This window comes from Triplophysa rosa, linkage group LG10 (genome assembly GCF_024868665.1).
Source record: "Triplophysa rosa linkage group LG10, Trosa_1v2, whole genome shotgun sequence".
NCBI classification, from domain to species: Eukaryota; Metazoa; Chordata; class Actinopteri; order Cypriniformes; family Nemacheilidae; genus Triplophysa; species Triplophysa rosa.
Window position 1 is genome coordinate 26,343,337 of NC_079899.1, and position 25,932 is coordinate 26,369,268.

General features: G+C 38.3%; 1 protein-coding gene across 3 annotated transcripts in view; it reads left to right on the top strand.

Annotated features, from left to right (window-relative positions):
* LOC130560165 (1-phosphatidylinositol 4,5-bisphosphate phosphodiesterase beta-4) overlaps positions 1 to 25,932 on the top strand; it is a 42,942-nt gene that overhangs the window by 12,237 nt on the left and 4,773 nt on the right. For all 3 annotated transcript variants that reach the window (XM_057343737.1, XM_057343738.1, XM_057343740.1), the window contains 22 exons: positions 66 to 156; positions 230 to 325; positions 502 to 593; positions 768 to 921; positions 1,267 to 1,351; positions 1,833 to 1,957; positions 6,605 to 6,656; positions 7,768 to 7,870; positions 8,339 to 8,503; positions 9,360 to 9,564; positions 9,648 to 9,736; positions 10,607 to 10,727; positions 10,846 to 10,898; positions 10,968 to 11,033; positions 11,120 to 11,238; positions 11,796 to 11,865; positions 11,947 to 12,122; positions 13,750 to 13,851; positions 15,778 to 15,835; positions 15,923 to 16,009; positions 17,717 to 17,753; positions 18,655 to 18,721. In XM_057343737.1, the coding sequence (XP_057199720.1) occupies positions 66 to 156; positions 230 to 325; positions 502 to 593; positions 768 to 921; positions 1,267 to 1,351; positions 1,833 to 1,957; positions 6,605 to 6,656; positions 7,768 to 7,870; positions 8,339 to 8,503; positions 9,360 to 9,564; positions 9,648 to 9,736; positions 10,607 to 10,727; positions 10,846 to 10,898; positions 10,968 to 11,033; positions 11,120 to 11,238; positions 11,796 to 11,865; positions 11,947 to 12,122; positions 13,750 to 13,851; positions 15,778 to 15,835; positions 15,923 to 16,009; positions 17,717 to 17,753; positions 18,655 to 18,721 (2,213 nt within the window). The remainder of the gene's footprint in view (positions 1 to 65; positions 157 to 229; positions 326 to 501; positions 594 to 767; positions 922 to 1,266; positions 1,352 to 1,832; positions 1,958 to 6,604; positions 6,657 to 7,767; positions 7,871 to 8,338; positions 8,504 to 9,359; positions 9,565 to 9,647; positions 9,737 to 10,606; positions 10,728 to 10,845; positions 10,899 to 10,967; positions 11,034 to 11,119; positions 11,239 to 11,795; positions 11,866 to 11,946; positions 12,123 to 13,749; positions 13,852 to 15,777; positions 15,836 to 15,922; positions 16,010 to 17,716; positions 17,754 to 18,654; positions 18,722 to 25,932) is intronic.

Genomic DNA, 25,932 nt, shown 5'->3' on the forward strand with positions numbered 1-25,932 from the left:
CTTAAACAGCGTTCTGATGTGTAATACAAATCAAAATTCTTATTTTAAACAAAGTTCTCTTGCAGCTGGAGCCCGGCCGTCCGCTGCCATCGCCCAATGATCTCAAAGGAAAGATTCTCATCAAGAACAGACGATTAAAACCAGAAGTGGAAAAGAGTATGTTGAGTTCGTTTTGTTACATTTCAATCTTTTTTTAATGTTGAAATGAATCTCCGCTGTGGTTTTTCAGAGCAGTTGGATCACTGGAGGAAACACATGGAGGCCGGAGAGCCGAGCGTCTCCACAAACATCTCTGAAGACGAGACGGAGGAGGACATGTCCACCGGTGAGACTCAAGAAAACACAACCTGACTCCAATCAAAATCAATATATTATCCGTTTCATTTACTGATGATTTACAGTACGAGTTGTGGAGACGTGTATATACAGTAAGACTGCATTATAAATCATCAATAAATACTGTTATAGTGTAACACCAATGATATGTGTTTGCATTATCAGAGCTGTTAGATGAAGCTCATCCTGAACGGATTCAGGGATGTTTGACGAGTGAAGAAGAGCATCAGGACGAAGAGCCGCTCACAGTCACGAAGGTTCAAACATCACTCTTATATTCTGATGCATGTGTCACAGAAAATGGGAAGAGAATCAAGAATCATTAGATTACTCTTCAACATCATTATCATGATAATGATCCAAAAATGATTTTGAATTGTATTTTTCCACAAGACCTGTAACTTATCATCGTTCTCATTCAATCTCTTTAGATTTCACAGTCCGGAGAAACAAACGTGGCCGATGAACTCGCTTTGATTCAGTCGTACACGTACGTCGCTGCAACCACAAATATTCACCCGTATCTCTCCAACATGGTGAACTACGCCCAGGCCGTGAAGTTCCTCGGTTTCACTGAAGCTGAGGGTGAGAACGTTCTGAGAGAGATACAAATACATTTGAATACCATTATAAAATCAAAAAGGGTGATTGTGAGAATTCAATCGTAATATTTTTTGTCGAATAGAGTGAAAACGATGAGAATGAAGTTGGAGCGAATGAATGAAGAATAAACTTGTAATATTTTGAGAAAACGTTTTTAGTTTTGATGAGAAAGTGTTTTTATTGTGATGTAGGAAGCAAGCAGATTCATGTCAAAATAATAACTGTTATCTCAAAACTATATTCTGGTAATGATGATCTTTTGTTAATGTGACACTAAAACGCAGTCATAGCGAATGACGTCAGTGTGTGACGCTTGAATGTTTCCAGAGAAAAACATCCATCACAACATGTCGTCCTTCAATGAATCCGTGGGGTTGGGCTATTTAAGAACGAACGCCATTGAATTTGTGAAGTATCCTTTGGTGTATTTTATTAAGCGATGAGAATTTATCAAGCGCAGATCATGGTTATATTGGTATGGTGAGCGCTGTATTCATTGTTTTATGATTTAAAGGCTCACAGTAGTCACACAAAAGCATTGAAGTCAATTGAAAGAGAGTGTTTGAGGAGATGTTGTGATGGTCAGAAAGCAGTGAAGTGTGCGTGTGCGTGTGCGTGTGTGTGTGTGTGCGTGTGTGCGCGTGCGTGTGCGTGTGTGTGTGTGTGTGTGTGTGTGTGTGTGTGTGAGGTCTGACTTCAGGAGTTTATCATGAGACATCAGTCGTATCTCTTCACTTTTAAAGTGTGTTTGTGGTGTTAAAACAGCGGCTGAGTCACTGAGCCCTAAACTCTCGCTCGAGGGGAGGACTGAGTTTAAAGCATTAGGATCCAAAAATATTCCTCAGAAATCCCTGAAAGCTTCCCGCTTGTGTTTGCCTGAATGAGATGCGCAGCTACAACAAACAACAGATGAGTCGAATCTACCCCAAAGGAGGTCGAGTGGACTCCAGTAATTATATACCTCAGATTTTCTGGAACGCTGGATGCCAGATGGTTTCTCTGAACTTCCAGACCCCAGGTAACGCACACACGCGCACGCGCACGCACACGCGTGTGAAGCAGAATGCCCGTGTGTCTGTAAGCATATGTTGTCTGGTGTCCATCTCTGGCCTCCATCTGCGCTTTCATGAAATGAAAACATTCACATCGACATTCTGTTTGCCAGATTCAAACCATAAAGTCTGGATTTTTTGTCAAAACAAAATGTCAGTTTCACCCCAAAACCTTTTCGCATTTGTGTGAGATTAAATTGGTTGTGGTGAGATGTGTGTAGTTTCTGTGCCACTGGCATCATCAGATAAAATGACACAAATACTAGATGTTCAATTTATTAGATTAAAATAAATCATTTTTATAAATATTTTTATTTAAATAGCACTTCGTGTCCCATCGTTCAGACAGACAGATCTGTTTTATCGGCTATGTTTTAAGAGCTCACAGTGTTTACACTTTCTGGAGAATTCATATAAGAATGATTTCATGTTCAAAAGCATTTCATGCTACACACTCGCCTCGATTCATCCTCAGAAATGATAAATGATGATGATGCATTGTTTTTTAAAGGAAAGTTAAGTGTCAGGTATTGAAGAGATGCTGACGTTTGACATGTGTTGTGACACTGTGTGTGTGTGTTTGTGTGATCTTCACACACGGGTGTGTTCACGCTTGGTTTCTTCTGTCTGTTGTGAGGATTTGATGTGTCTGTTATGATGTCAACAGGTGACAATATTCTGCTTTAAAGAGGAACACATCAGTAAAAACACTGAGAATCTGATATTCCAGAGAAACAACACTGATGATGTAATTATTAATAAAGATTAAAGATCATTTTGCTAATTCATATAAAAGCAACATGTACACTCTTAAAAGGGACGGGTTAATTGTTAACAAGTTGTTTTCTTGTCTTATTTAACACATTTTGTATTCATTTTGTGTGAAATAAATGAAATGTACAACACAAGTTGTGTTAAAAGTAACACAAAAATGTCAAATTTAATCGAGGACAACAGATTTTGTGTGTTGTCCTTAACTAGATCCAAGAGCCCCTCCAAATGTACTGTGGTATAATACTGGTAATACTACGGTACAGCATAGGGCTGCGCAATATATTGGAATTACAGAAATATTGCAAATTTGCGTATCGCAATATTATTAAAAAAATCATTTAAAAACCTCTTTGGATGATGTAAACAGCGCTGGTCCAAAAGAACTTCCTGTTTCAGTTTTTAACACTACACAATGGTTGAACAAAATGCAACTAACAGAATATTTTTAACCCAATCAAAATGTTAAACGAATATCCTTAAGTTTCAATTATATACTATATGAGATTTTAAAAAATACACAAATCAAACTGAAAATGGACGTGCTTCTGAACCAGTGTTTACATCTCGTGCAGGGGTCTATAGTCTATAAGTTTTAGGATGATGCAGACAGCAGAGAGACTTGTGTGGAAGATGATATAATAATAATAATCAGAAATAATGTAAAACATGGATGTTGGCAGTGTTGGGTAAGTTACTCTGAAAAGTAATTAATTACTAGTTACTAATGACATATTCAATAGTGTAATTAGATTACTGCACAAATGACTCTCTCCAAAAAGTATTTAGTTACTTATTACTAATTACTTTCTATACCCTACATCAACCTTGATTAGTTCAGTGATTCAAGGATAGACATGAAACGGCTCTTTTCATTCATTCAAATAAATAATATTAAACTACATAAAGTACTCTTATTAACTGACTGAAGTATTACAAATGTGAGAATTATACATTAAAGCACAGATTTTAAAGTTAAACTTTGAATTTTGATGTCAATTCCATTATTTCACACACATATATTACACAAAGTATTTAGTTTAATTACATCAAACGTAAATGTAATTCAATTACAGAAAAAATAAGAGTAATCCCTTACTTTACTTTTTCAAGGGTAAAGTAATTAAATTACAGTAACTAATTACTTAGTAACTACTTACACCCAACACTGGATGTTGGTTATATAATTTTCACCTTTTAAAAATAGATTTTACAAACTTGAACCATTATTTTATGGCACATCACATTATTTAGAAAATTAGTTTATATCACATTTTTCTTTAATATCATGCAGCCCTATTGGCTATATAATTTATACAATTTATTTGAAAACCATTTAAAATGATTTTAGGAAAATATCATATCGAATATCGCATTATTTAGCATGCAATCGCATATCGCATTTTTCGTTTTCGATATCGCACAGCCCTAAATAATAACTGAGTTGGATCTAGAGAGGAGAATATAACCAATTTAAGACCAGTGTTGGGTGTAACTATAGTTACCAAGTAATTAGTTACTGTCATTTAATTACTTTTCCTTTGAAAAAGTAAAGTAAGGGATTACTAAAAAAAATCTGTAATCTAATTATAGTTACTTCTGATGTAATTCAACTAAATACTTTGTGTAATATGTGTGTGTGTGCAGAAGTGGAATTTACATCAAAATTCAAAGTCTAACTTTAAAATCTGTGCTTTAATGTATAATTCTCACATTTGTAATACTTTAGTCAGTTAATAATACTACTTTATGTAGTTTAATATTATTTATTTGAATGAATTAAGAGTCGTTTCATGTCTATCCTTGAATCACGTAACTCATCAAGGTTGATGTAGGATATAGAAAGTAATTAGTAATAAGTCATTAAATACTTTTGGAGAGAGTCATTTGTACAGTAATCTAATTACACTATTGAATATGTAACTAGTAACTAGGGGTGTAATGGTTCTCGGTAAAAAATTTAACCGCACGGTACTCCACCAACGGTTCGACATGTGCTTGGAGCGCGGCTCATCTTAAATCTGACGACGCATTTATAATATGGTTCGTTAAAAATTATAATGCGTAAAACAGACAGAGTTCAGCTAATGCATGTTTGTCGATAGATACACATTTAATACCTACAACAAATCAAACAACGTAGACAAATTTCAAAAGGATTGACGTCTGCTGTAATATGAGCAGTCATTTCTGCTTTCATCACCCGGGTGTTGTGAGCGCGCGAGTGCAGGTGAGACCTGAAGAGCACATGTTGCTGTTTAAATCAAGCCTCGACAACTGAAACATTTAAGTGCAAGATGATGCAGAAGAAAACTTGAGAAGATCCGAAGCGCGCATAAGAGAAGTCTCAGACATGATGGCGCAAATATTGAGTTGTCTTTGAAGCGCTTAAACGGACAGATTCACACACGAAGTAGGTCAACATGCCCCTCTTGTCCAGTATCTTAAGAAACATAGTAGTTATGTCTTAAGTGAACGGACGAAACAGACAAAAACAGTATCAGTGTACTGGATGGGTTTCATTCCTCTTAAAGCGACAGCAGCATATTCCTGCTGTCTGTTCAAATTCAAGGAAATCACTCACTGCTTGTGACTCAATAGCTTCTGTAACTTCAATTATGATTCATCTTTATTTCATTTCTACATATGCAATGTTATGTTTTATTTGAGTACGTTCTACCTTAAAAGGTATATATACAGTATCTTATTTAAGTTTCTGCTTTGCTCTGTTGTTTTATTGGTGCTGTTACTTGTAGCTTGATTATTTGTTCTTATTTTTATTTGTCAGTAGTCCCTTTTCCCTGAACATAGCACGAACCGAAACCGTGACCCTAAAACCACGACACAAACCGAACCGAGACGAAACCGTGACTCTAAAACCATGACCGAGCCGAAACCGGGACCCTAAAACCGCGACACAAACCGAACCGAGACGATACCGTGACCCTAAAACCATAACCCGGGCCGAAACCGTGACCAGAGCCGAGTCGAAACCGTGACCCTAAAACCGCGACCCGAACCGGCAAGAAACCGTGACCCTAAAACCGTGACCCGAACAGAAACCGTGACCATAAAACCGCAACACAAACTGAACCGAGCCGAAACCGTGACCCTAAAACCGCGACCCGGACAGAAACTGCGACCCTAAAATCGTGACATAAACCGAACCGTGACGAAACCGTGACCCTAAAATCATGACCCGGACCGAAACCGTGACTCTACAACCGCAACACAAACCGAACCGAGACGAAACCGTGACTCTAAAACCGCGACACAAACCGAACCGAGACGATACCGTGACCCTAAAACTATGACCCGGGCCGAAACCGGGACCCTAAAACCGCGACACAAACCGAACCGAGACGATACCGTGACCCTAAAACCATAACCCGGGCCGAAACCGTGACCAGAGCCGAGTCGAAACCGTGACCCTAAAACCGCGACCCGAACCGACAAGAAACCGTGACCCTAAAACCGCGACCCGAACAGAAACCGTGACCATAAAACCGCGACACAAACTGAACCGAGCCGAAACCGTGACCCTAAAACCGCGACCCGGACAGAAACTGCGACCCTAAAAGCGTGACATAAACCGAACCGTGACGAAACCGCGACCCGAACCAAGCCGAAACCGTGACCCTAAAACCGTGACACAAACCGAACCGTGAGTAATTTGAACCATTACACCCCTACTAGTAACTAGTAATTCATTACTTTTTTCAGAGTAACTTACCCAACTCTGTTTAAGAGTGTTAAACACGTGACGCCCTGACATCACGCAGACAGATTTTACAGTGCACTTGACTCTGTTGTATTAAAATCAGATGTGTTGTGTTGTGTAGATTTGGCCATGCAGCTGAATCAGGGGAAGTTTGAATACAACGGCTCGTGTGGGTAAGTGGACATCATTAAACAAGTCAAACCACAGAGAGAACGTGAAGCTTTCTGACTGCTGTGCTGGCCAACGTTTCTGATGAGAATCTCTCAAATAAAGTCTGATGTGTTTGACAGTCTGATCTTTCATTTATTATTGAGTTTAGAGAGTTTCTCTGACTGCTGCTCTGATCATAAGATCAACCACTTACACTGACACACCCTTAAGAAAACGCACCATGGTCAAACTATAGGAACCATAACTATATATATTTGTTAACTTTTGTTAATGCATTGAATAACATATAAGAATAACAATACTATAACAATTGTTTGCTGATGTTAAACCCGACAAGTTACGGTAACTCAAACCGTTTGAGGAAACCGATTGCCTTAAACCATTTAAGTTTTAAAACTAATAAATAAACTCATTTACTTTGAGTTGTCATTTATTTATATTTTTAAGCGTTGGTTTAGTAAATCATTAGAGTAAACTCAACTCAGATTTAGTGATTTTCACTGTTAATACATTAAGAAATAAAAGCGTCGTTCATTGTTCATGTTGACCAAGGTTAACAAATGGAACCTTACTGTGTAGTGTTTACCGTTAGTGTTTTGGTTTTGTTTGTAGTTTAACCACAATTCACAAGTTTGCTGTGTTTAACCATGGTATTTGTAGTAAAACAGTGGTTGTGCAAATGGAAATCAATCCACCCAAAACGATTGTAACTACATTTTGGTTACATTTTCATAAGGGACCCAAAATAAAAGCACCCGTATCATCAGCAAGTCTGTTAGAGAAGACCGATCTTCTGTGGACGGTGTTAGTGCGGCGCTCCTGAGGTATTGAGGTTATATACCGTGGTAAATAAATACTGCCGTTACGGTGTGTACACTTGACTGATATCGCTGCATTTATAATGTGAAGAAATCACTTACAGTGTCGTGTCGGTGTTAATGTGCTTCTCATGTGAGAGCAGACGCAGGCGTGTGTGTGTGTGAAACACATTAACACATTCATCATCATCTGTGTAAAGATGAGAATCATTAAATCAATCATTGCTTTAAAGTGTGTGAAGATGAAAGCTCTGTCTTCTCATAAATGAAGCGGTTTGTGATCGAACTCTGTCAGGTATCTCCTGAAGCCGGATTTCATGCGCCGGCCGGATCGCATGTTTGACCCGTTTTCTGAGACGCCTGTGGATGGAGTGATCGCAGCCGCCTGCAGCGTTCAGGTACTGCATATCTCCCTACAAACATAACACCAGCAAATATAGCAAAGACAACAGACAAAGCATCCATTAACAAATACAACAGTCGGGTTTGTAGTAAAGCTGTGGTCGAGAAAAATAAACATGGTCACTTCAAGTACATTTTACTGTATGAAAACATTCTTTTGTTTTTAATAAGTTTCACATTGCTCTGAATGACGCATTAGTGAATTGGTCTGAATTTCACTTTTTAATAATATAATACTGTATATGGATAAATGCAAAAATTGTGAAAATGAATTGTTCAAAACTGTAGGAATTCTGCTTTTACTGTAAGTGATTATTTTTTTACAAACGACTGAAAGCCATTTCGACTTCCCAGTTATTTATAGATCATTGTACATGAACACGCGTAAGAGCGTCAGGTGCTTTAGTCTGACGTGTGTGGTACGTTCAGTTAATAGATTGATGTCAGATGTTCGTGTGCTTCAGGTCATATCAGGTCAGTTTCTGTCTGATAAGAAGATCGGCACGTATGTGGAAGTGGACATGTATGGGCTGCCCACAGACACCATACGCAAAGAGTTTCGCACGAGAATGGTGATGAACAACGGTCTGAATCCGGTGTATGACGCCGAACCCTTCGTCTTCAGAAAGGTAACCTCTACGCCAATGTGTGTGTGTGTGTGTTTAGTGATGTGATGAGAATGTTCTCAAAGTCTTGATCCTGTATTAAGATTCACACATACGTATGACATTTTCTAAAAGCCCACTATCATTATACAGAAGTGAGATCACATCAACGTTTAGAGCGGGTTATATACAGTATGAGGTGAATGAAGCCGTTACTATAGAGATCATCATTATAAAACATGATGTGTAATACACCATATTCATATCGGAGTGTAAAATCTTTCAATGATACTGACACAGCCAGGAGAGAAGTACAGTGTTTTACTAGAGCTGTTCCCTAACACAAATGGTTATTCATGTTGCACATGATGTGATTAAGTATTAACACTGTTTTCTTATCCGTTTTTATTCAAGTTGAAAGTATTAAACAGCATATAACAATGTTGGTGATACAGGCTTGAATTTCATAATGTGAGTTGTTGAGCAAAACAAGCAACATACCGTAGAAACCACTTAACAATACCCTGGAGACCACCCGTAACCCCCTTAACAACTGCATAGCAACACTAACATTGTGACATCATTAAACATTTGCTTCAGTAATGTAAACATTTATGTACATGTTTTATATTTTATAATTAGGATATATATCTCATAATTGTAAAATATAAAACATTAACATCAATTTTTACATCTATGAGGCAAAGGTTTAATGATGTCACAATGTTACTGTGATGATTAAATAATCATTTCATATACAGTATATTATCTTTTTATAGCTATAGAATATTTTTCTTCTGGGTCAATATCATCCGTGTGTTTGTTGTTGAAAGTGTCGTGCGATGTGAAAATAACTCCAGTAAACGTCTCATTGGCTCAGGTTATCCTCCCAGACCTGGCGGTCCTCAGAGTGGCTGTGTATGATGATAACAATAAACTGATCGGACAGAGAATCCTGCCGCTGGACGGACTGCAGTCGGGTTACAGACACATCTCTCTGAGAAATGAATATAACAAACCCCTGTCTCTGGCCACCGTCGTCTGTAACATCATCCTCAAAACATACGTGCCCGATGGCTTCGGAGGTCAGGAAAGCTTCTTTGTGTTCACGCTCATTGAATCTCATCGTCAGGTGTTTTTATCCCGCATGTGAAATATCTTTTTTCAGCTATTGTAGATGCTCTGTCTGATCCCAAAAAACATGTATCCATCGGTGAGAAAAGAACGGATCAGATGAGAGCCATGGGCATCGAGACGGTGAGCGGCTTCGTTATTAATCCACATGACCTCGACACATTCCAGCAAAGCTGTTTGTTTATTCAAAGGGGTGATATGACACGGCTAAAAGGAATATTATGGTTTGTTTTAGATGTGATGTAATGTGTAACAGGATTTAAGGTTGATAAACGCTGTATTTTCCACACACCGTGCATGTTTGTATCTCCTCTTTGCTCCGCCTCTCTGAAAACGCGCAGATTTTTTTACAAAGCTCATCGCTCTGCTAAGCGAGGTGTGCTGTGATTGGCCAGTTCACCAGTGCGTAGTGATTGGTGGAATACTGTAAGCGTGTGACGCCTCTGACCATATTTGGAACATCAGGTTCCTCTTCAATTGTACTGACAGGTACGCCCACCTTACTTGCGTCTACATTTGGGCGGTCTCAGTCAAATCAGACCACCAACTGATGTAGATTTGTGGGGGTGTGGCTACACGAGGTGTTTCAGACAGGTCTGGGTGAGCATTCGCTCTTAGATAGAATGACTCTTTTGTTCCCACACTTTCATTTCTGTAATTATACACGTCTAATACATGCATGAGTGACTTATAACACACCAAAGACACAGAACAACACGTGTTCACGCCATATGACCCCTTTATATACATTCTTCATATTTTATGAACCGGTGTAAAACGTCAAATTAAAATGATTAATTGGAGCACACTGTCCTTGCATCGTCTTTGTTTTTAAACATGTCAGAATTTCTTATGTGCTGCATTATGTTTTCCTGGCGTTTCTGAAACGTTGTTTTTCTCTGCATTCGTGTTTAATTACACAGGACTGAAACATACAGTCGTCTATTCCCCATTTTTTGGAATGAAATGGTTTTGTACTGTATGTTTATTCAGTCAGATATCGCTGATGTGCCGAATGACGGATGTAAGAGAAATAACAAACACAAGATGAATCCGGCTGTCATGATGTCACAGAAAGACTCGGAGAGACAGAAATCACCTGATTCAAAAGAGGGTAAGATCACCGTCAGTGATGTCACCTAACAAATCCAAACTTACTCTTGATGCGCAGATCTGCAGATCTTCTCTTTCAGACACTTTGTTGATGTAGATTTGTTGTTTTACACCTGTAGACACATGGATGCTGACGCCACCGCTGACCATCGATGACCTGAAGCAGATGAAGGTAGCGTCTAAACGAAAACACGACAAAGTCTTTGATTTGATTTGCATTCACGTGTAACCTCTTCTCCAGACATACTTAAAACTAGTCAAGAAGCAGCAGAAGGAGACGAACGCTTTGAAGAAGAAGCAGGCGAAGGTGACCCTTCATTGAGTTGATCATGAGATTTCGTGTGTTGTGTGAAGTCAGAATCATCAGAGGAATAATCCCGCTTCATATTTCAGACACTCGCCGCTCTGCGGAGCTCCCACGGCGCTCGCATGGACAGAATTCATGCTCAACATGATAAAGAGAAAGAAACTCTGGAGAAACAACTCCTGAAGAACAGCAAGAAATCTCTCACGTTCGGTTTTTTTATGTTTATGTTGTCTGGTGTTTGACACTTTTCTAATGAAACCTTCAGATTTCCTTCTTCAGATGTTTCTCTTGAACTTAAAAATGGTTTGATGTGATGGCGCATGCTAAACTGTCTGAGATTAGTTTAAAATTGTGCGCTCTTAATAGAAATGGCTACTTTTATAATGGACTGAATAATGAAGAAAAACACACGAGAAGAGGTCCGAATAGATGTTGAAAAATCACGTGTCTTAATAAAATAACAAGAAAACAAATTCACTGACTGAATATAAAGAAATATTACAGTTTTCATTTATTTTGTATTTTTTTAGTCACAACATGATTCCCAAAGTTACATTAGTGTTATTCCATAGTGTTGATCAATTTAAAACTTAAAAACTTGGGAAATGATTCATAAATATTGAATAAGTGACCCTACATTCTTGAGTAGTAGTTTTTGTTTTTTATGTCTTATGTGATTTGAACACATCTTGTGTTTTTTTTCTACAGTGCATACATTTGTATAGTTTTCTTGACACGCTGTCGTTCTCTGTTCATCTTCAGCGAGACTAACAGCTATGACACGAGGAGAGACATTGAACTGAAGACTTTGAGCACAAATCACAGAACACAGGTACACTATAGAACTGATCTGAGTTCAGTGTTTTCAGTTCTCTGTGATGTGTTTGCATTAACACAGACGCTTGTATGACAGGTGAAGGACACGGTCGACGCTCACACGGTCGAGACGACAGACATGACCAAGCGACACACGACTGAAGAACAGAAAGTGAGAGAACAACACGCTGTTCAACAGTGTGAAGAACTTCACAAGCTGATGCTGGAGGAACAAGAGCAACAAACACGAAGACTTTCTGTCGTCCATGAGAGGTCAGAGGAGAAACTGTAAAGCTGCTTTCAAACAACGAAACATTGTGAAAAGCGCTATATAAATAAAACTCAATTGAATTGAGAAACTCTTTCAACACTGTAAAAAAAACTGTCATTTTACAGAATTTTTTTTTTTACAGATTTTTATGTATTTTTTAAATACGGTCAAAAACTTAAAAGTACAGAAAAAGACTGCAAATTTACAAGAAAATCAGGGGAAAAGTGTAATTGTTTATTTCTGGCGCCCCAGCTGCCAGAACATTTCTGTTTTCTAAACTAGATTTCTTTTTTAAAGTTTATTTTTCAAATATGGCCCAAAACTATAAAATTACAGAAAAAAGACAACAAAGAAAAAAGGAAAAAAAGGGGAAAACAATAATATATATCCTCTAATAATACAGAAAAATATTTTACGGTATATTTCAGTTTTTCCAGTTTACAGAAACTTTCCGGGTTTTTTTTCTGATTTTTTTTACATTGAAGAAATGAATCCTCAATCTAACGTGTGGAAAGAAACTGTTACACACTTCGCTGTGTTCAGCTACGAGTTTCTCACTTACACTCTTAAAAATAAAGGGGATTAAAAGGTTGTTCACAGCGATGCCATGGAAGAACCTTTTTTGGTTCCACGAAGAACCGTTCTTCAAAGAAGCATCTCTCTCTTACTTTTTTATCATCTAAAGAACCTTTTATCGCCACATTGGATAATAAGAAAATACAGCATAGTTTACCCTGAATCTAAAGCTTGAATGGACTGTAAGTGGCTTTGGATAAAAGCGTCTGCTGCATATAAATGCAAATGATGTAATTCTGGTGGTCTTTATCCAGTTGTCAGTCGCAGCGGGCCGGTCGGTCAGGGAATCGCCCCCTACACATTGAGATCAGCAGTATTTTTGTGGGCGGGTTTATTTCATTTGCATAATTCCTTCAGTGAATTGAGTGCTGAAACAATGAAAGTTTACCTGCAAATGAAAGACATGGATGCAGTTCGTTCTGTCTGAATTCCCTCATGTGACTGTTTCTGATGGGCTTTTTATTTCATGCAAAGTGTGTGTGCGCGCATATGTGTGCGTGTGTGTGTGTGTGTGTGTGTTCCTGCTTTCTCTGTTGTTTTCAATGTTATTGTGAAATATTTTAATAAGCAAACCCAGTCATTCGTGCAGGCTAAAGGACTGGCATCATGAGGAATCAAACTTCCTTTGCTCTTTAGAGGTTAAAAAGTTGAATTGTGCTATGAAGAAAGTCATTTTTACATTGTGGAGAGTTTGCTTTGTGTTTAGAAGCATTGAGTGGCCAGTTTTAATGAAACATGAAGTGAAATGATGACTTTAATAACATTACTTCTTCGTGGTGATGTGCGTTTTTTTTATTACACTGGACAATAAAATCTGAGTTGTGGCTCAAACAAACAGAAAATGGACAGTTTAATTCAACACATTTCTTCTAATATGACATAATAAGGTTTTTCCGAAAGCCTAATTCATGTATAAATCAAATCCAGAAAGAAAGTTTAAAGTCATCTGTGCTCTTTATATGGTGGAGTTTATTTAAAGGATCATTCGCTTGTAAAAGCCAAACACATTAAAGATTATAAAGCAGACAATAAATGTTTCTTTTGTCCATACAGAGAATGTAAAGAGATGAGAAGAAAACAAGCTAAGATGTCGATGGAGAGCAGTAGAGCCATCAGTCACGACAGACGCATCAAGATCAAAGCCGAGAGAGAACGGTAAGAAATAATAATAAATCAAATCTGCTGAGACACCTACGGTGGCGTATTGCTGCCACGTACATTTTATTTTTTCCACTCAATTATGTCGTTTAAACGAGATCATATGTGTTTTAACAAGATAATATGTCATTAAAACGAAATAATTCTCTTGTTAACATCTCATAATAATTACACATTAACCTATTACGTGAAAGCGACATGTTTTCTAGATGGACATAGGTAAAATGTCATGTTTTAAAACAATCCGTAAAAATAGGGCACAATGTACTGTATTTATATGAAGGAATTGTCTGTATTAATTTACAGTTGTTTTACCACATTTTGCCCTGCATTAAATTGCATTTTAGCATTAACGAAAATGTCCATAAAATGAAGGAAAATATACTGGTCATTTTCTGCCAGTACTTTATCGTTTTTTACGGGATTTCTTTTTTACAGTGTAGCCAAAATCAAGACAGCGATTTCTCTTCTGAGTTGCACTTACGGATCCAGAATATTAAATAAATTTTTGACTGACAACAAATCCAGCCTGAATACATTTCAGATGTAGTAGTTTATATCCACCAAGCTTCCCATAACAGTCTAGTTCATCAACGAGGAATAATGCCACTAATGGGTCCGCTCAACATGACGACCGGACCATTTTCGTTGCCACGACGTACCAAATAACGTTCCAGCGACTTAACTTTGTGATTCCCATATTCGTCGGGATGATGTAACATTGGACATTGCTGGGACTTGATGATTTCCTCCCGAAGACGTAAATGGAACGGACCATATTCGTCGCAACAACGTACCAAATAACGTTTATGGGACGTGACGAGTACATCCCAACAACCAAACAGTTAAAATCGTTTTTATAATTGTATTTAAACACATCATCCCTCGCATGGAGCATTAAATTAATTTGTGATTTAATCTGTGCATTAAATATTCATTTTTATGCTATAAATATTTCTAAATACTTTTCTAGTTAAATATGTATTATACAAAATATGACGATTAATAAAACTTAACACAGCACTGTACATCAGCATCAGACACTTTATTCAGATACTGAAGTAAATTACATAAACTAAAGACTTCAACACGATGTGGAGGATTCAAAGCAGATATTTATTGACAAGAGATGAATAAATATTATCTTTAAGCTTAATATTATATTCTTGTCTTACCACAAGTTTAGCAGGATGTCCGTTTTTTAGTTACAACTATCAAACGCTTCTTCAGTCACACTCGCAAACATCAGGGTCCGTTCATTTAAACGCGCCAAATCGATCGAAAATCATTCAAATATATGTTTACTCTCACATCTGTGAGGTATAAAGAAAAGAAAAGAATATTAATAAACCGCTTAAGTAATATCATGCAGTGAGGTAAAACGAAATAACCAAAATAATGTTTTAATGATGCCGCAGTGTGGCTCTTTGCAGAACAGAGAACGCGCGTGCTGGACAAGCGCGCGCATCAAATAAATAGGAACAGTTTTAATTGTTTTATCTTATTAAACTCCAGTTTAATAGCTCAGTTAATAGCATCAGTTCAGTTAAATGATCCATCTCGTCAAAAAACTGAATTAATTTACCGAATTCATGCAATTCCGTTTGAATTGTCTATTAATGAAACCCTATGAGAAAAATATGTTGTTTTAAATGATATAATATCTCGTTAAAACGGGAAAAATATTACGTTTACACAAGAAAATTATTTTGTTTTAACGACATATTATCCCATTAAAACTACATATTATTTCGTTTTAACGACATATGATCTCGTTATTATGACAAAATTGAGTGGAAAAATAAAATGTACGTGGCAGCAATACGCCACCATAGACACCAGCGTCTCGTGTCGTTTTGAATCATTCTGCTGTTGTGTTTTCACTTGTCATGTGTGATTTCTTTGGGTTTTAATGGCACGCAGAAGAGTTCGAGAGCTGAACAGCACAAACACCAGAAAGTTTCTTACAGATAGAAAGAGGGTAAACCGTCTCTCATCCTCTTTCATAGCTTTACTTTCATAACGGACATCTGTCTGTCATTATATAAATGAATCTGATGATTGACAGCTCGCCGTGAAACACTCGAAGGAGATCGAGCTACTCCAGGCAGCTCAGCGAGAACAACACGAGAAACTGGAGAAACACAATCAGGAGGTTATTTTCTCTTCGATATCAATACGCTTGAAGTATTTCTGTATCTGTACACAAGACTGATGCTCTGGTCACAGTCGTTATTTATTGATAATGTGATTATTTACACAGTAAGTCTCAAGGCAGGTTGTGGCACTGACACGGAATTTGGAATCTATTAATGCGGGTTCATGGACACAAATATCCCCATTTTTTTCGTGTCAGTGAGCACGACCTTTTTTTACTGTCACTCAGCACGACTTTCTTTACGACTTTCAATATACAGACTGCGTGTGTATTTACATTTATATCTTAATAACCTGATATCAAAACAAGTCGTGCTAATTTTCACGAGGTGGCAAAACAACAATAATGGCTCCCCTAACCCCGCCCCTAAACCTAACGTCACAGGGGAAAAGTCAAATCATAAGAAATCATACCAATGAGATCGTAGGAAATAGGAATTCACAGGAATGAGCCACAGTGTAAAATAGGTATGAATTCCCATCAGATTGCGTTGATTTTTACATATGAGAGATACCGCGTATTAAAATACGTTAGATATAAAGTCGTGCTGACTGACACGAAAAAGGGGGAAATTCGAGTCAGTAAACACGAATTAATAGATTACAGTTCGTGACAATGTCACGAATTCCCGCGAGACTGTGTTGAGTAGCAGGAACAACACAGGCTACATAAAACAACTTAAGTGACGTCTTACTGATGTCCACAAATTATGGATGGGCACAGTACTCGGACGCGACAGCGACGATCGATGATGAAAACGATGATCGTTTGGGTCTATAAACACATTTAAAAATATATATTTTCTTTCTTTCTGATTGGTTATGCTGGTCAAGTCCGGAGCACAGATTTTGAAAGCGCACAGCGATGCCTGAGTTTCACTTTGGTGAACTTGACGAAAATACATAAAACATTGATGGTGAATTTTTAATAATCTAACAGTTTGATTTAATTATGGACTTAATCTTGTCATAGTTTTATCAACATACATTTTCGTGTTCAAATCTTTTCATTGTCACCATGAGGGACACGCCCCGCCCCCAATTAATCGAGAACTCCTTTGTCAAACCTGTCCAGTACTCGAATTTAAATATGATCAAAAATGCCCATCCCTACCAAAAATACTGCAGTATACTATAGTAACTTACATTATAATAGTATGTTATAGTAACGACGAGTACTCTTTGTTAAAGGCGGGGTGTCAGATTTCTCTTAGCCGTTGTTGATGTTCAAATCACCAAATCAAACACACCCCTACCCCCATCTTACGCTTTCGTCAGCGCTCGGCTCGACTAATGTCCGTCCTGTTCACTGTGCACCTTACTGCTGATTGGCTACAAGGTTGTTTTGGTACTCGGCCCGACTCAGTTGTCTAAAGCGTAATTCGGAAATCGGTTACCCCGCCTTTAATGTATACTTCAGTGTTCTGTATTAACTGTAGTAAATTGATTGAAACTGTCATAAGTACTGTTCTGTAGTATACTTTAATCTTTACTATAGTAAGGTTTACAAACACTATCGTATCTGGGAATTTCACTACAGTTAACTACATTTAACCTTTAATGGTTCGTTCAAATTAACATCTTCTTAATTTGTGATTACAAATGATTTCCTTTGCAATATGAGCTTAGTGTTTGATGTTTTATATGAAGCATGAAAACTGGTCTTAAATCCTCATGCGTGTTATTTGTGTGTGTTTGTGTTCAGATGTTGAAGTCGTGCGGTGTGAAATCATGGTGCTCAGGTACAGTAGGACTTTCCTCAACACGTCCATTTTACAGCACCTTCACTTTGTCATGATTCTTTCATTTCCCCGTGCAGACGTTCAGTGTGTCGTGAATATGAAATATTGCTCCATTTCCGCTGAGCAGATCGCTCCTCATGGCTTCTGTTTATTTAAACATCTCAATGTGCGTCTACACGCACCGTGAACTACTGTATACTGATGAATTGGAGAACTGTTGGATGCACTGGAGAATGTTGTGTGATCTCTTTAATATCGCTGTTGTTTTAGACATCAATGAGATTAAATGGAGAGCACATGGAAATGTGTGCTTAAGACTCAGATATTTCATAAATCTGAGTCATAAAAAGAGTCATAAATCTGACAGATGTCTCCAAGAGTTTGAGAAGAGACGTCAATCACGTGTCAAACTGAGCTCAGATTTGTCTCGTCTGCAATCAAAAGTCAATTGAAGATCTCAAAATCAACTCAAACCTTCTTTTAGGAAATCTGTGTTTTACAGAAAGAACGATATGAAGTTAATATTTGAGTGAGATCACGCTGCTATAACATATTTCACATCTAAGGATTATGACACAGAAGTGTGAATGTCTGGATGAAATGCAGAGTTGATGTTCTCATGTGTTCTGTCAGAACCATCAGAGGAATGTCTGGACGTCAGATTGTGTTTCGCTGACTCCAGCGCTCATGTGACTTCTGTCAGCTTTATCCAGCTCAACTGATGTGATGGGACTCATTTTAATCCCAATACTGTTTCCCAAAAAATGATTTCTCTCGGGGTTTGTGAAAATGTTCATTTCTCAGCGCACGTCTCGGTTAGGAGGATGTTTGATGAATAGGATTTGTGTTTTCTCGTGAGATGTGGTAAAGTCTGTGTTTTTGTGTTAATGTATCCTCACAGGCCAAACAGACGTGGAACATGAGGACGTCAACATACTGCTGACCAATCAGACGCAAGCTTGTCAACAGTGAGATAATCATGCGCAAACACGCACATGGCTACTGTACTTATACCTGTTATACTCATTCTTTGAGACATTTTATAGACCGTATATGGAGAATAAAGTCTTATGTTTGAAACGAGTTTTGTATTTATGTACAAATATCACAGAATTTATAAATACTGCAGATGAGCACAATTTTTTTAATTTAAAGTCCCACTGAAATAAAAAATGACAATGCCTATTTTTTCATGAAACATTGCAGCGTTTATAGTAAATAGTTGATCAATGTGGGTCGTTCTCTTTTTAAAATTTGTGTCTCCTCATAATCTTCAATTAAAATCTGAAAATGCACTTCCTGTAACGACTATCCATCTTAGATGAGGTATGTTAGATGGCTTGGGCGGAGCATCCGTTAACTCCTCCCCTTCGACTGTCAGTCTGCTGCCAGTTCCATTTCAATTCAATTCAATTCAATTTTATTTATATAGCGCTTTTCACAATGTGCATTGTTCCAAAGCAGCTTTACAGGAGCAAATAAGAAAAACACAGAAAGGTAAAACACAGCACAGTGCATGGTGTTTATAGACCAAGCAAGATCATTATAATAAATAATATCTAATAAATAAATGAATAAATAAATAAATAAATGCAGTCTCCCGGTGAGCAAGCCAACACTGCACTGCTCTGCTGTGGCGAGGAACCCAAACTCCAATGATGAATAATGGAGAAAAAAAACCTCGGGAGAAACCAGGCTCAGCCGGGAGGGCCAGATCTCCTCTGACGTGTCATAGCTGCACTCAGTGACCCCGACCAAAGCCACCGAGCAACGTCCACGAAGAACAGGGAGAGCCCACGAGCCGCGACCCAGGAAGCCCCACCCGCCGAAACCGTGCAGGTCCAACCCGGTCCCATTCCGCGATCAACAACAGACAACAGAGGAACAACCAGGGAAAAGTAGTAATGGCATAATTAACTTTATTCCTCTGTTGTCCGACATCGACCACAAAACAAGACCAACCAGACCAGACCCACACAGTCCCAACAAATGAAACGCCCCGAACCACAACCAACAAGCCCCCCCACTCCCTACAACACCCACCCAGCTACCTCCAATCAAAGTCACTGAGTGCAGCCATAACTTCAAACTGCTGTCGTGTGATGTAAGTTTAGCATTAAATACCAAGTATTGTAAATTTAGCATTTATGTGACAGGTAGTCCGTCTTTGCTCTCGGTTGGGGATGGAATTGTCTGAGCTGGGCCGGCCAGATGGTCGCCTTTTTCTTGGGTGGTGATGGAATTGCCTTGGATGGAGCTGGATGGTCAGTCAGTCCGCAGGCTCTCGCAGGAGGATGGCACGGGATTTTCCGATGTAGCTGGCGTAATCTCTAGTTGTGGATGGGCATATGACGTTCATCTGGGCCTGGCGGAATCTCTCCCTACCTCGGGATGGGCATCCCGAGGCGAGGGCAGAAACAGAAAGAGAATAATTAGCGTAGCTGCTGTTCATTAGCTATGTATTAGTGAATGCTTGGCTGAAAAGATGTGTCTTTAATCTAGATTTAAATTGGGAGAGTGTGTCTGACCCTCGAATAGTATCGGGGAGGCTATTCCAGAGTTTAGGTGCTACGTATGAGAAAGCTCTACCCCCTTTGGTGGATTTAGTTATTCTAGGTGTTATCAAAAGTCTGGAGTTTTGAGATCTTAGAGAGCGTGATGGGTTGTAGTGTGGTAGAAGCTCTGTTATGTAGGTAGGGGCTAAACCGTTTAAGGCTTTATAAGTAATTAAAAGAACTTTAAAGTCAATACGATACTTAATGGGTAACCAGTGAAGGGTTGATAACATTGGGGTTATGTGATCGTATTTTCTGGACCTGGTTAGAACTCTGGCAGCTGCATTCTGAACTAACTGTAGTTTGTTTATTGATGCTGCAGGACAACCACTAAGCAGTGCATTACAGTAGTCAAGTCTTGAGGTCACAAATGCATGAATAAGCTTCTCTGCATCAGCCACACATAAAATATTTCGCAATTTGGCAACATTTCTAAGGTGGAAGAAGGCTGTTTTTGTGACATTTGAGATGTGATTTTTAAATGACAGGTTGCTGTCTAATATAACGCCAAGGTCTTTAACTGTATTTGTTGGAGTAACAGTGCAGCCTTCAATTTGCAGGTCATAATCCGAAATATTCTGCTCACGTGTCTTTGGTCCGATAAGTAATATTTCTGTTTTATTAGAATTTAAAAGAAGGAAATTACAAGTCATCCAATGCTTTATATCGTCGATGCACTCTGCCAATTTGGATAGTTGGAAGGAATCATCTGGTCTTGATGAGATATATAGCTGAGTATCATCTGCATAACAGTGGAAGCTAATTCCATGTTTTCTAATAATGTTTCCAAGGGGCAGCATGTATATGGAGAATAGCAAGGGTCCTAAAACCGATCCCTGAGGTAATCCATAATTTACTTGCGTTAGATTTGATGATTCCCCATTTAAATGGACAAATTGATGTCGGTCTGATAAGTAAGATCTGAACCATTGTAGTGCCTGTCCCTGAATACCGGTATAATTGTGTAAGCGATCTAGAAGTATTTTATGGTCTACAGTATCGAACGCAGCACTAAGGTCGAGCAGGACTAGGAGTGAGATGTTACCTTTATCTGATGCTATAAGCAGGTCGTTTGTAATTTTAACGAGTGCAGTTTCAGTACTATGATGCGGTCTAAAACCTGACTGGAATTTTTCGTGTATGTCATTATTTTGTAAGAAAGAGCACAACTGAGTGGACACTACTTTTTCTAGTATTTTAGACAGGTAAGGGAGATTTGAAATCGGTCTATAGTTTCCTAGTTCATTGGGGTCTAAGTTTGGTTTCTTGATAAGAGGCTTAATGACGGCCAGTTTAAAGGCTCCTGGGACATGGCCTAGATTAATTGACGAGTTGATAATGTTATAAATGGGCTCAATTGCAACGGGTAATAACTCTTTTAATAATTTAGTTGGTATGGGGTCTAATAAGCAAGTTGTAGGTTTAGATGTTGCAATAAGTTTAATTAAATCTTCCTGTTTTATAGGTGAAAAACACTGTAGCCTTTCTTTTGGGGCGATGGTTGGTACTAATTTATAGGACAGACTTGGAGGTTGAGTTTTTACTATTTTGTCTCGTATGTTTTCGATTTTCTCTGTAAAAAAATTCATGAAATCATTGCTACCAAGGTGCGGCGGAATACCCAGGTCAGGTGAAGTCTGTTTATTTGTTAGTTTAGCAACTGTACTAAATAAAAACCTTGGATTGGTTTTGTTAGTTTCTATGAGGTTACGGAGGTGCTCAGCCTTTGCTGCTTTTAGTGCCTTTTTATAACAGTTTGCACTCTCTTTCCACGCAATTTTAAAGACCTCTAATTGGGTTTGTTTCCATTTGCGCTCCAGTTTACGTGTTTCTCTTTTAAGGGCGCGAGTGGTGCTATTGTACCATGGTGCTGCGTTTTTCTCATTAATCTTTTTTGACTTCATAGGTGCGACAGCTTCTAATGTATTAGAGAAAATAGTGCCCAATTTGCTGGTCATGTCATCGAGCGATTCTGTATTTATTGGTATGGTTATTAAAGGAGTCAGATCTGGCAAGCTCTTTGCGAAACTATCTTTAGTAGTCGAGGTAATTGTTCTACCCTGTCGATAACGAGTTAAACGGCTGATTTCTGCAGTGCGCAGTGTACATGTTATAAGATAGTGATCAGTGACATCGTCGCTTTGAGGTATAATATCTATATTGGTTAGATCGGCTCCGTGAGATATAATCAAGTCTAGTGTATGATTAAATCGATGAGTGGGTCCATTGATGTGTTGTGTTACTCCAAAAGAGTGTAATAGCTCTGTAAACGCCACTGCTAATGCATCGTTAGCACTATCTACGTGGATATTAAAGTCTCCGACAATTAGTACTTTATCAACGTTAACCAATAGGTCCGATAGGAAGTCCGCAAACTCTTTCAGAAAATCAGTGTAGGGACCAGGGGGTCTATACACTGTAGCCAACGTACAAGAAAGCAATGGTTTTTTACTGTCAATTGGAACAATTATGTTCAACGCAAGCACTTCAAATGATTTAAATTTATGCTCCGTTCTCTGAGTTACAGTAAGAAAGTCTCTAAAGATTGTTGCGACACCGCCACCTCGACCAACCGGACGTGGCTCATGCATATAACAGTAGCTTGGTGGTGTACACTCATTTAGACCGTAATAATCATTTGGTTTAAGCCAGGTTTCGGTAAGGCAAAGTATATCAAAACTGTTGTCTGTGATCATTTCATTTACAATAACTGCTTTTGAATTTAGTGATCTAATATTAAGTAGGCCGAACTTTATGAGTTTGTTTTGGTCGTTTATTACATTGTCCTCAGGTTTAATCACGATTAGATTTTTTCTCTGAGATTTGGCTATTTTGTTATTTTGTAGTATTATTCGGGGGACAGACACAGTCTCTATGCATTTGGAAGCAGTAACATTTCTAACAGATGAGTGGGAGGAACACAGACTATGGTTGAAGTTTTGACTTACCGCTGGGAGACGTATTTCAAAATGCAACGGCTGTTTTTACACATCCAATCAAATCGCAGAGAAAGACGAAAGCCACGCCCACTATTTTTTCATTCAAAATTCCCTTTCACTCAGAAATGCAGAAGTAAAAATGATCGCAACTTCCGGTTCACGGGGACTTTAAGACTCACTTTTATAAATATCCTGTGAAATGCAGAAAAAATCTGAAAGTTTTGAATAATGATAATAATGTGTATTTAATACTTTTATTATGCAAAATATTTATTCACTATATAAAATGGATATTATTGATGTTGTTTTATGAACATTTTATGAACATGTTTTCATCCAAAGAGATTTTCAACAACATCAATATCATAAATATTGTGAAATAAATTAAAGGATTGTTATTGGTCGATTACCATAAAATAACAATTGTCCTTTTTTATTTTTGAAGAAGCAAGTAAAAATCGTGTTTACAGTAATGCACTTATAATGGAAGGGCTTTTTATTCATACACCTTTCACAACCTGCTGTTTATTATAAACTGTATTGTCATGTTTTATTTTGCATTCCACGTTCTGTTTTCAATTAGCAGTAGAGAAATTAAACTCTAAAGCGTTTCTCATTCTGTAAGCGTGTTTTTATTTTCTGATATACTGTAATGTTTATCAGCTTTCAGTTCACACAGCGTGTGATTGATTTACACGGATCACACAGGTTCAGACATCACATGACCTCTCACCATATAGACACAGACTGAAGCAGAATCACTTACATTCACATTCAGGCATTTAGCAGACGCTTTTATTCAAAACAACTGAAAGAGATTTGTCTGAAGAAGGCAATAATACAAGTGCTGTAGTTTTCACACAGCCAGAGAGAGAGGGTTCGTTTCTTTAGAGAAAAATGTAAATCCCACGTGTGCAGTTTGTTAATCATAAAAAATGAGTTTTTATTGATGTTTTGTCAGTTTATGTGGTTAAAGACCATCATCCTAAAGTCAAATCAAACTCTTAAACATATGTATGATGGCACAATCTTCTGACCTCAGATGTGTTTACTATTACAGTCCACTTTACACACCTGATGTGAAAATCACAAACCGTGAGATCCAAATGACTAATAATCACTGGATTAAATGTCTTTCTCTCTCTTCGTGGTTTTCATGTCATGACAGCTCTCTCAATTATTTCTGGATGTTTCTGGTGTCATAACAAACGCTCATATGCTCGAGTAGTCAACATGCTGTATACCGGCGCGTTGGGTCAGGGTCTTGTTTTCTGCCGTGAAGGAGTTCAATGAGAACGATGAGCTAATTGAGTGAAAAAGTACAGCTGGATTGAGTTTATTTCAATATCTGTATTTAAACGGACAAATCTAATGATTTCACTCCCGTCTGCAGGAATATTCATGAGCTAACAGAGAACTTCTGTACAGATTACAACATCTTTTTAAACACGTTACAGCCCGTCATGTACATGTAGCTTTGTGTGTCTTCATGATAAAGAAGGTCAGATCGATCAGAGACGATTCTTCATTTCTTCTCTCAGTCTGTGATCATCTTGAGCTGTCGGTGTGATGACTGAAATAAACATTTGGTTGTCTGTAAGATAAGCAAACCATGGGTTGGTTCAGGTGTCGTTTTAAGTTGTTCAGAGTTTAAGTTGTTTGTGTTGTTTGTATTGGCTGCATTTGTGGCGTAAGTTTTCAAAGGATTGTGAAGTTCACTTGCAGTAGAATTCTAGCTAACAGTTTAACGCAAATGTCGTGGATTTGATGTTCACACATACTGATGAAGAATCTGTAGCTTCAGTGCGCTATAAAGCCTTTTGGATAAACGTTTGTAATTGTGCGCAGGGAATAAGTACGCACACATGCACACATCACAGAAGTACATAAAGTGACACACGAGAGTGAAAGTCATTTATTTTATCCGTTTAAAATACGTCTGAGAGATTATTACAGGCAATTCTCTTAGGAATATTCAACAATTGGGTTAAATATGGAAAATGAAATGTGCCTGTGGAGCGGCGTTTCAGGTTAAATATTCCTCTGACTGTGGGGAATATTTGATAAGACTGAAATATAATCACAGGCTGTAATAAAAAGGATGAGAGAAGCAGCGGGTGAGCTCGTGTCGTGTGCTGCTCTGAGATGTTACTGAGCATCAGAAGAGACTCACAGCTGCTCAACACGCCCTAAAACTGAATTACACAAACTGTGTGTGTGCATGTGTGCGTGTATGTTGGGTTTCCATGTTTTATGGGGACTTTCCATAGACACAATGGTTTTTATACTGTACAAACTGTATATCATATCCCCTAACCCTAACAATCACACACAACTGTCTGCTCTTTTACATTTTCACTAAAGTTCATTCTGTATGATTTATAAGCTTGTTTCCTCATGGGGACCAAAACATGTCATGATATTGTCATCTTTGTGGGGACATTTTGTCCCCATACCGTAGGGTTTACCCTTCCCACACACACACGCGCGCACACACACACATGCACAAACACACACGTGTGTGTGCGTGCGTGTGTGTGCGCATGTGTGTGTCTGCGTGTGTGTGTGTGAGAGTGTTCGCATGTGCATGTGTGTGCGTGCATGCGTGCGTGCGTGTGTGTGTGTGAGTGTTCGCGTGTGCATGTGTGTGCGCGTGTGTGTGTGTGTGTGTGTGTGTGTGAGTGT